At 49.7% G+C, this 11,247-nt stretch overlaps 1 protein-coding gene across 1 annotated transcript; it reads left to right on the top strand.

Annotated features, from left to right (window-relative positions):
* The first annotated feature begins 4,049 nt into the window (after nt 1–4,049).
* On the top strand, nt 4,050–10,590 carry plin6 (perilipin 6). Its single transcript, XM_030073218.1, has 8 exons — nt 4,050–4,079; nt 4,735–4,933; nt 5,072–5,154; nt 5,706–5,943; nt 6,616–6,788; nt 7,061–7,111; nt 8,755–9,057; nt 10,183–10,590. The coding sequence occupies exons 1-8, from the start codon at nt 4,050–4,052 to the stop codon at nt 10,588–10,590; spliced, it is 1,485 nt and encodes a 494-aa protein (XP_029929078.1).
* The last annotated feature ends 657 nt before the right edge of the window (nt 10,591–11,247 follow it).

Raw genomic sequence — 11,247 nt, 5'->3', positions numbered from 1 at the left:
TTTGACTCATTTCAGGATGATGAAATTGAATACTGAATACTGACTATAATATTCCGTTTATGAACTTCCATTTATATTTTAATGAATATTTATTAGGCTGAATAATGATTTTTAAGGAACCTTGCATGGATGCTATTTTTTAACATATATTTAAGCATTATTACACGAGAGGGTGTGAAGTTACAATAATGACGGTCAAGCACACCCTCCAGTGTAATAATGCGATTATACAACTATTACCAGCAAAATAAAATGTATAATCAACATGTTTTCATACTGTGGTCATTTCGCTCTCAAAATATCAAAGTTTTTTGCTAGTATTCTCTCCGTTTCAGTGGAAACACATGAGATCTGACGGTAACTAGTCCTTGTCAGCAGCCAACTTGGGCTTATCATGTTTTCTAGACATCGTGATTTCCCAAAACTTAATAAATGCCACAGATAGCAACATAAAACTGCTTTGCTAGCTCAATCATGTTGGAACTAGAATATCCACTGGAAAAAAAATCATTTTTTCATGGACTGCCAGTTATTCTTCTACCGACTTCTCAGTCATTTTTAATCTAACAGTCGCCGTGACAACGACTCAGCAGCACAGCTGATCTTTATTTACAACCAACTTATATGAACAGTTATATTTAAATACAGGCTACTGCTTTCCAGTGTCGGCCACAACAAACATCTGTTTTTTCATAAACTCAGCGGCAGATGTTTAATTTCAGCTGGGGGTGTGTCACTCCAATTTAACGTCAGCTCCGATTAATGTGGCTAAGCAGCAAAAGTAAGGACAGTAAGCAGTCACATTAAGGCTGAACAGAGTTATAGAATCACCTTTTCAGGCTCTTATCAGTTTACCTCTGAAATAAAGACCACAGTTTCACAGATGTGTTGATTTATTAAATGTTCATTTCAATGTACAAATTAATTAATTTGTCAAACAAATTGACAAATTAATTAAATCAATGGCCTAGGCAACTCATGAAGACTAAACAAATGAATAATGATTAATACGTTAATTAATAACTGATAACATTAACACATTAATAACAAGAACAAAGTTACAGCCGCACATCTCCGTGGAAAATCTGACAGGTACTGTCCGTGGTGCTGAATCTGCCTCAGCAGGTACTGTCCGTGGTGCTGAATCTGCCTCAGCAGGTACTGTCCGTGGTGCTGAATCTGCCTCAGCAGGTACTGTCCGTGGTGCTGAATCTGCCTTAGCGAGTGCTATGAAAAACTGACACTGCCGTTTGGTTCCTGTCCGTTCTCATTTTTATTCTATGTTGATCCCCTCCTGCATGTTGCCGCACGTCAGCCAGTCCACCATTAGCCACAGAACACACTCGCCGAGACATTTTGCAATTTGCCTTGTACTCGTTGCCACTGACTTATGCAACAAGAGACCAGCCAGAGTTTGCCGACATTTTTCATGGCGATTTCCCGGGGATGCCTAACATATGCACCGCTTCTCCAGCCGTCTTTATCCACTTGTTTAGGGGGCGTGTCACACAAGGTGTCGCAAAGGCTGTGTGACACCGGGAAGGCAGCAGCTGCACTTTTCTTTTTTCTCTTATCAAAGTATGAGAGACTGGTCTCGACTGGTCTTGATCAAAAATTCCGAGTTTGCCCAGTCCGAGACCGAGACAAGACCGAGTGAAAATGCCTTCGATTCTGAGACGAGACTGAGATCCTCAAAAAGTGGTCTCGAGACCAAGACCGATCTCGAGTACTACAACACTACCTGAATGCCATGTCAGAGTAGAATCTGCTGAGGGGATCAGCTGCAGGCCTGAGACACGGCCAGCAGGGGGCAGCACAGGTGGAGCCTCGGCCAGCAGGGGGCAGCACAGGCGGAGCCGCGGAGAGAGCGGCTTCTTTTTCATAAATTTGTGAAAAACATAAAGAAACAACTAAAATCAAGCAGCAATAAAAGAAGAAAACATGGTTATAAAAAATAAGAAGATTAAAAATAAACTATAAAAATAATGAGAACAATAAGAATAACTGGACACCTGGATGGCTCGCTGGCTGGCTGGCTGGCTGGATGGCAGGCTGGTTGGCAGGCTGGTTGGCTGGCTGGCTGGTTGGCAGGCTGGTTGGCAGGCTGGTTGGCAGGCTGGTTGGCTGGTTGGCTGGCTGGCTGGCTGGATGGCAGGCTGGTTGGTAGGCTGGTTGGCTGGCTGGCTGGCTGGCTGGCTGGTTGGCTGGTTGGCTGGCTGGCAGGCTGGTTGGCAGGCTGGTTGGCTGGCAGGCTGGCTGGCTGGTTGGCTGGCTGGCAGGCTGGCAGGCTGGTTGGCAGGCTGGTTGGCTGGCTGGCTGGCTGGCTGGTTGGCTGGCTGGCTGGCTGGCTGGTTGGCTGGCTGGCAGGCTGGCAGGCTGGTTGGCTGGCTGGCAGGCTGGCAGGCTGGTTGGCTGGCTGGCTGGCTGGCTGGATGGCTTGCTGGTTGGCTGGCTGGCTGGCTGGCTGGTTGGCGGGTTGGCTGGCTGGCAGGCTGGCAGGCTGGTTGGCAGGCTGGCTCGGCCCGGCAGAGCTCCGGTCTTGTGGCAGTGTGATGGTGCAGTGCCGGCGTTTCCAGAGCGCCCTGAAAGGCCTCGTTTGTTCCTGGCTAATCGATTGGTCGCCGGGGTTTTTTGGTGTCAAAGCGAAGCCTCAGATTCTGGAGGCGCACGGCGTCACATGAGCAGATCAGGCAGTGATGTCACCTGCCGCCTCCTCCAATCAGCTCCCTAACCCCCCCCCCCGTGCGGGTCACACAGGAAGTGGCCGGCTCGGCGGCGGGGCCTTATATTGGGGCGGGGCGGCGGGGCTGCCAGTCGCGTCCTGAGCTCCGTGCAGCAGCTGCTCTCTGATGGGGTAAGAACTCAAAACGCGCCTCCTCCCGTCTCAGTTTGCTGAAAGTTTCTGTTCCTGAAAAGTTTCTGCAGGTTTCACTTTTTCTTACTTTTTCTTTTCTCACTGTTCTTACTTTTTTCTTTCCAAAGGAAAAACAATTTAAAAAACCTGATTTGCCTCTTATCTAAATTATTTCATCTTTCAGTGTCTCAAAGATGTAAAGGATGTGGTCGGGTTAAGGGCCACATTTAGTCTGAATTTAGACTTCAGGTCTTATTCGCCTGAGAAACAAACTTCATTCACTTTATTGTCTCTGTTTATGATCTTAAAAGTCACATTTTTCCAGGAGAGGTCATCTCATGTTTGGCTTTCATTTCTTCCTCTTCTTCGATGGTGTTCATTGACGTTTGGGTGCAGCTGTGACCTTGGATTGTTCCTGCGTTTGGTTTCCAGTCTTTGCTTCCATTTCTCTCCTGATGAAGGACAGACGGAAAGCGAGCGAGCGTCTTTCCTCTGTGACGTTAAATATCGGCTTTGGTGGATTCTGATTGGTGGATTTGGCTCCTGAAGATGTCAAATATTCAGCCGAACTCTTGCCAATTCTGATTTTTGTTAAACTTAATTTTTTAAATCAGATGTGTTACTAGCGTGTGAAGTGACTGGAGGGTGGGGGGTGGGGGGGGGCTGTTACAGACTCGCTGTTAAAAACGATGCGTCACTTTGAACGCCATGTTGTTTTTTCCTTGATCTGATTGGTGGTTTTTCGTCGAGCAGAGACGGACGTCAGGAAAAATGACCCGAGTCTCGGCTCTGAGGCGAGGCGACGTCCCTGCAACATCGTAACACACACTGACACTTTAACGTGTGTGTGTGTGTGTGTGTGTGTATGTGTATGTGTGTGTGTGTGTGTGTGTGTGTGTGTGTGTGCTCAGCTGCTCTCCTCTCAACATGCAGCTTCACCTAAACACAGATGGGATGAATGAGCTGCTTGTGTGCGGTGAGGCCGAGCCGTGCAGGGAAAGCTGATTTCCATGCTGGCTGCTGGGAACAGACCGGGGCTTTGTGGCCGGCCGGCAGCTGACTGCCTCATGTCGCGCCGACACACACACACACACACACACACACACACACACACACACACGGCAGCAGTGTGACCTTTGTGACAAACTCACCACACACACTGCTTCTCTGTCCCTGCAGATTCGGTGAGAGGGAAATGTCGTACTCAGATCATCAGTACAACCAGGTGAGCGGGGGGGGGGCGGGGCCAGAGGAACCACACACCTGCACCCGCTCGCTCAGGTCGGGATCAGCTCTCACCCAGAGACCAGATGGGTGTGAGGGGTTGAAGTTCAGGGCCGTCCCGGGACATTTTGAGGCCCCAGGAAAAACAATATTACAATGAATAGATCAGTTTAAGATGAACACACACACACACACACACACACACACACACACACACACACAGACAAACACACACACACACACAAAGACGCACACACACACACACATAAAGACACACATACACACACACACACACAGGCACACACACATAAAGATACACACACACACACACACACACACACATAAAGATACACACACACACACACACACACACACACACAAAGACACACACACACACATAAAGACACACACACACACACACACACATAAAGATACACACACACACACACACACACACACATATAAAGACACACACACACACATAAAGACACACACACACACACACACACACACACACACACACACACACACACACACAAAGACACACACACACACATAAAGACACACACACCACAGGTGGATTTAAAATAATCTGTTTGGGTTTTTTTGAAAACTTGTCTGTAATCCAGGTGACCCTGTGACCTTTGACCCTGCAGGTGAGCGCCGTGCAGCGGGTGTCCCAGCTGCCGCTCGTCCGCTCCGCCCTGGACTCCGTCACCTCGGCGTACACCGAGGTCAAAGGTCGCTACCCTCTGCTGGGCCTGGTGGGCGGGGCTGCCGAGGTGGGCATGCGCAACGTTTCCATGGCAGCCATGCAGCGTGCCACGCCCCTGCTGCAGAGCCTGGAGCCACAGAGTGAGCACACACACACACACACACACACACACACAGACACACACACACACGTGAACACGCACAGACACACACGCGCATACACACACACACACACACACACACTCTGGTTGGCTCACCGCTGTCTCTCTCTCTCCACAGTCGAGGTTGCCAACGGTTACGCCTGCGTGGGTCTGGACCGTCTGGAGAGGAACTTCCCCGTCCTGCAGCAGTCCACAGAGGAGGTCACACACACACACACTCACACTCACACACTCACACACTCACACACACACACACACACACACACACGAACACACACACAGGTTGTAGGAGTTAATTCAATCCAGATAATAAAAACAACAGAGATTTACATGAAACCAGCGACAGCAGCTGTGGGCGTGGCTTAGCTGTGGGCGTGGCTTAGCACATTGGGCCAATCAGCACGAAGCCTGCAGGATCCGTTCATATCAGCACCTGAGACAAACCCTGAACGTTTCATCCTAATCGACCACTGGGGGGCGCTATAAATGCAACAAAACAAAACAAAACAAAAAACAAAAACAAAAACAGGTGTAACACAAATCACACTATAAATCAAAAGGTGTTTTTCTGTCCACACCTGGACCACACCTGGACCACACCTGGACCACACCTGGACCACACCTGGCAGCTCTTTGTAACGAGGCTTCTAACGGTCTTTGTTGGCTTGAACCCCAGAATCTTATTGTTTATTTTGTTTATTGAATTTTGATTGTAATTGTTACCACTGTTGTTCATGCCCCTCCCCCCTCAGGTGATGGGTCACCTGAAGGACGCTTTCTTCGTGACGCTGGACGATGTGCAGGTGCGCGTGGTGGACGGGCTGGACGGCGCTCTGGAGCGTCTGGAGCGTCTGACGGAGGCGGGCTGGGCGGCCGTGCGGTCACTGCAGGACACGCAGGTGGGCCGCGCCGCCTCGTCCGGCCTGGACGAGGTGCTGAGCCGCCTGGAGGACGCCACCGCCTACTACCTGCCGCTGCCGCCCACGCTGCGTGAGTACAGCTGAGTCTGCGTGGTTCTCATCAGGAGACATGGTGGTTTTGATCAGCTGAGTCTAAAAGGTCCAGGGAAATTTTCTGCGGCGCAACTTTATTTTGCAGACTGCACCTTTAAATGCACTGTTCTTCTTTTGTATTGGATTCACAATCAGATTCACAATCAGAATCACAATCAGAATCAGATTCAAAATCAGATTCACAGTCACAATCCGAATCAGCTTCACAATCAGAATCAGAATCAGATTCACAATCAGATTCATAAACAGAATCATGATCAGAATCAGCTTCACAATCAGAATCAGAATCAGATTCACAATCAGATTCACAATCAGAATCACAATCAGAATCAGCTTCACAATCAGAATCAGAATCAGATTCACAATCAGATTCATAATCAGAATCACAATCAGAATCAGCTTCACAATCAGAATCACAATCAGATTCACAATCAGATTCATAATCAGAATCACAATCAGATTCACAATCAGAATCACAATCAGATTCACAATCAGATTCATAATCAGAATCACAATCAGATTCACAATCAGAATCACAATCACAATCAGATTCACAATCAGAATCAGAATCAGATTCACAGGTAGAGGGGCGCGTCCGATTCAGGTGAATCAGTAAAAAGTGACTTTGTGTGTGCGTGTGGCCGGGCAGGTCAGGAGTGGGAGGTGAGGGTGCAGCAGTACGAGGACGAAGACGAGGATGACGAGCCCAGCGCCTGGACGAGGCTGCGCAGCCTCCTGCTGACGCTCAGCCTGCAGCTCCACCACCGCCTGCTCAAGCTGCGCGAGCGGCTGCAGGACTCCGCCAGGACGCTGAGCGACACGGTGAGCCTCCACACACACACACCAACACGCCACACACACACCTGTCAGATCACACCTGTCACCACACACCTGTCAGAACACACCTGTCAGATCACACCTGTCATATCACACCTGTCATATCACACCTGTCAGAACACACCTCTCATATCACACCTGTCATATCACACCTCTCATGTCACACCTGTCATATCACACCTGTAAGATCACACCTGTCATATCACACCTGTCAGATCACACCTCTCAAATCACACCTCTCATATCACACCTGTCAGATCACACCTCTCAAATCACACCTCTCATATCACACCTGTCAGATCACACCTGTCAGAACACACCTCTCATATCACACCTGTCACCACACACCTGTCACCACACACCTGTCACCACACACCTGTCATATCACACCTGTCAGAGGGCAGGTTAGGGTTTGTCCTCTGGCACGGGGCCTTAACGTTTCTCCTCACTGACGTTTCTCAGATACAACCACGCTTATTTACTGTCGGCAGAGAGACAGACGGATTATACACACATACCTGAGTCTCACACCTGAGTCTCACACACACACACACACACACACACACACACACACACACACACACACACTGCCTGTGTTCCTGCACAAAGCTGCTGCATCTGTTGTTAAAAGTCCAGACATTTTGAGCCGAACTGCTCCCAGAGGAAAAGCTGTGTGTGTGTGTGTGTGTGTGTGTGTGTGTGTGTGTGTGTGTGTGAGTGTGCGTGTGTGAGTGTGTGTGTGTGGCGGCTACGTGACCAGACACATGAGCGCCCACACTCTGAGGGGAACAGACGCCGCTCTGTTAGTGAGGCTGGACGTCGGCAGCATTTCATTTATTTATGGTTTAATTTTATCTCCCGTTTATTTGTTTACAAACAGAAGCAGATTGTTGGTTTATATTTACATCAACGAGTCCGTTCAGACCTGAGCAAGAAATTAGTAAAAAGGTTTTTTTTTTTTTAAGCAAAAAATCATCAAAAATTATGACAACAAACAAAAAATAAGTACAAACACATGAATAAATAAATAAATAAAACCAAAAAATATTGATTATTGTAACATGTTTTTAAAGTTCTATAACAGCATAACATTACCACCAAATTACCCCACAAATAATAAAAAAGAAATGAGAACGAAAACACCCTGAAAAAAAATCCCATGAAAAATAGAAAGAAGTAAAGAAATGAGACGCGTCAAAGGCCTCGATGTGATTTTGTCTGTTTGAAACTCTGAGGCCTTCAGACGTGAGCTGGGAGTCCACGATCAGCAGCTTCAGTCCAGACCAGCAGATCAGCTGAATCCTCGTCGCCCAAAATCTGACCGATCACACTTCCTGTCCCATAAACACAGAAACAAACATGGCCGTCAGGGGCACGCCGCCTCGGGCTAACCACGTCCATTAAGGATAAATGCTGTTGTGGGCGGGGCTTCCTGTGCAGGCCGGCCTGCAGCGCGATGCTCAGATAAGAGAACATGTAAATTTTCTCTTCAGGGATTAATGAACTTATCTTTCTGTCTTTGCTCCTCTGCAGTTGCGTGGTTTCTCTCCAACAGCAGCGCCCTGCACCGAAACCACCAGCTGCTTGCGTCTCCTTGGCGTCTCCGTAGCGTCTCCATGGCGTCTCCGTGGCGTCTCCGTGGCGTCTCTGTGGCGTCTCAACCATTGTGGTTTAACCACAGGCCTTGAATTGGAGTAGATTAGACTTTAGATTTCAAATCAACACAGCGGGACAGTTGGAGAACCAAACTTCCATGTTCCAGTTGGTGGCGTCTCCTCACACTGATCAGCAGCTCCATGACCCGTCAGCTCCGTGCAGGCTGTGTTTGACGTGACGGCGGCGCTGCGGCGAGCTTCTCGTCGTCCAGGCTCTCTCGCTGTTAGCTCTGCTAGCTTTAGCCCGGCTGCTCTTCTGTTTTCCTGTTTCTCAAAGTCTTTGGTGGTTTTTGCAGACCGGTCTGAACCGGGTTCTGGAGCTGGTGGGCAACCTGCTGCAGTACCAGCAGCGCTTCCTGATGGCGCTGGTGTACCGTGCCGACGACCTGCGGGAGCTGGCGCTGGCGCAGGTCAGAGGTCAGGCGGCCCTGCTGGCCGAGCTGGGCCCCGTGCAGCAGATGCGGGAGCTGCCGGCGCAGGTGCAGCTGCTGCTCCGAGACCTGCAGGAGCTCACCAAGATCCTGCTGCAGCTGCTCATCAACTCCACGCCGCTCTACAGCATGGTGAGTCACCACGGCAACGCACACACACACCCTGCTGTTGCCAGGTAACTGACCACATGACCTGCCCGTGACCTCACCATGAACACAAACATTTTATTTCACCAAAATTCACTTCACTTCTTTTGATTTTTCATGTTCTGGGGGGATTTTTATTCTCTAGTTCATTTCAGTCAGTGGGATTTGTTTTGGTCGATTTTCTTTGAAGAAAAACCGTTTTAGTAAATCTGATGTTTCCTCAGAGCTGAAAATGTTTTTGCGACTGAAATGTCAGTTACAATAAATGAGTCACATGCAGATCATTTTTACAGCCACTGTGAGAGAGTAACTTATTTTTTCAACATTTGGGAACATTTATGGTAGTTTTTCACATAGGAGGCCCCGGGGAAGACCCAGGACCCGCTGGAGGGACTCAGTCTCTCGGCTGGCCTGGGAACACCTTGGGGTTCCTCCTGAGGAGCTGGCTGAAGTGTCTGGGGAGAAGGAAGTCTGGGCATCTCTGCTCAGACTGCTGCCGCCGCGACCCGGCCCCGGATAAGCGGCAGAAGATGGATGGATGGATTTTCACATAATATAAAATAAACATAATTATAATAAGTCCAAGTCTAAGTATTGTTTAATGGTAATTTTTTATTGGTTTGGAAAATTCTTGAGATCCAGTTGTGAACCAGCTGCTCCTCAGCTCAGGTTCTGGCCCCCCGCTCCACCTGTCTCACACCTGCCAGGTGTGAGACAGGTGGAGGTCAGCCTGCGCTCTGCTGTTTACTGCAGCGAACCGTCCAATCAGAACACACCTCAGCCTCAGGTCCAGGTGTGTGTGAGTGGGTTAGCATACGGCTAGCATGTTAGCATGTTGATGTGTTGAGTTGTTTCTGTGTGTAGCTGCTCGTCACCCAGACCTCACCTGTCGGCCCTCCAAGGCCTCTGATTGGTCAGAGCTCAGACTGGACACGTCACATGTAACTCAGTGAAAACACACACACACACACACACACACACACACACACACACATACAAACACATAGTGATAGATTTATTAAAGTTTCACCATTTTAGGTGTTCACCTCTGTCTGTCTGTGTGTGTGTGTGTGTGTGTGTGTGTGTGTGTGTGTGTCTCAGCTCCAGCAGCCCACTGCACAGGAAGTGGAGGACTTCCTGAACCAGGAGGACTTCATGTCTGAGTGCACGTCGCGCCGCAGCTCAGGCAACAGCCTCTTCCTGAAGGCCATGGACGGCCGCCCTCGCCGCCGTAAGAGCCTGTACTCGCGCTCGCCGCGTGGCTCCGGCAGCACCAACAGCCCCCAGAACCCCCCGAGCGCCGCCTCGTCCCCCGCCGGCCCCGCCAACGGCCGCCGGCCCAGCCTGAAGAACGAGGCTCCGCCCCCGACCGTGGAGATCGAAGGCCTGTCGGTTCCCTCGGAGAGCGCCGTGAGCCGGCGGGCGTCGGCCACCGAGCTGCTGCTCGGGCCGCTCATGCAGTTCGTGTCCCAGAGCCAGAAGGCCTTCGAGTACCTGAGCCCCAACGCCGCCGACGAGCCCGCCAACTCTGTGGCCGAGACCGCCGACTGCTGAGCTTCCCGCCGCGGCCCCGCCCACCCACCGTCTGACCAATCACAGCGGGCGGTCCCATCCACCTGCTGCCACGCCCCCAGCTGTGCCTGGTGTTAATGTGTGTGTGTGTGTGTGTGTGTGTGTGGGCTGCAGGGAGAGTGGTGTAGGGGCTGGTTGGGAGATGATGTCATCGCTCAGGGTCGACACACACATGACATCACCACACACACACGCGTTTCATGTCACTGACATCTTTATTTTATTTTATTTAACCTTTATTTAACCAGGCAAACCATTAAGAACAAAGTTCTTATTTACAGTGAAGGCCTGTAAATAACACACACACACACACACACACACACACACACACACACACACACACACACACACACACACACACACACACACCGAGCCTGCACATCAAACTGATCAGAGCGTCTCAGTCCAGGTGCAGCTGCTCCGTCCTCCTGCCTGTCGGGCGTGAAAAATCAGAGCGTTTTGTTTAAATGCAGAGGAGGAAGATAGAATAGAATAGAATAGAATAGAATAGAATAGAATGGAATAGAATGGAATAGCTTTTATTGTTTTTGTACAGAATAGAAGAAAACTAGGAGCGCTCCTTCTGATCAGCACGTTAAAAGAAAATGAAACAACACCAACAGCGCACACACACACACA

The sequence above is a fragment of the Myripristis murdjan genome, chromosome 16, assembly GCF_902150065.1.
Source record: "Myripristis murdjan chromosome 16, fMyrMur1.1, whole genome shotgun sequence".
Taxonomy (NCBI): domain Eukaryota; kingdom Metazoa; phylum Chordata; class Actinopteri; order Holocentriformes; family Holocentridae; genus Myripristis; species Myripristis murdjan.
This window is presented reverse-complemented; position numbering and strand designations above follow the sequence as displayed.

What these genes read in the sequence shown, in the direction of transcription:
- plin6 (XM_030073218.1), top strand. Translation starts at nt 4,050, where the DNA reads ATGTCGTACTCAGATCATCAGTACAACCAG. An exon ending in CAGATCATCAGTACAACCAG is followed by an intron (nt 4,080 to 4,734) that starts GTGAGCGGGGGG and finishes TTGACCCTGCAG; the next exon opens with GTGAGCGCCGTGCAGCGGGT. An exon ending in GCAGAGCCTGGAGCCACAGA is followed by an intron (nt 4,934 to 5,071) that starts GTGAGCACACAC and finishes CTCTCTCCACAG; the next exon opens with TCGAGGTTGCCAACGGTTAC.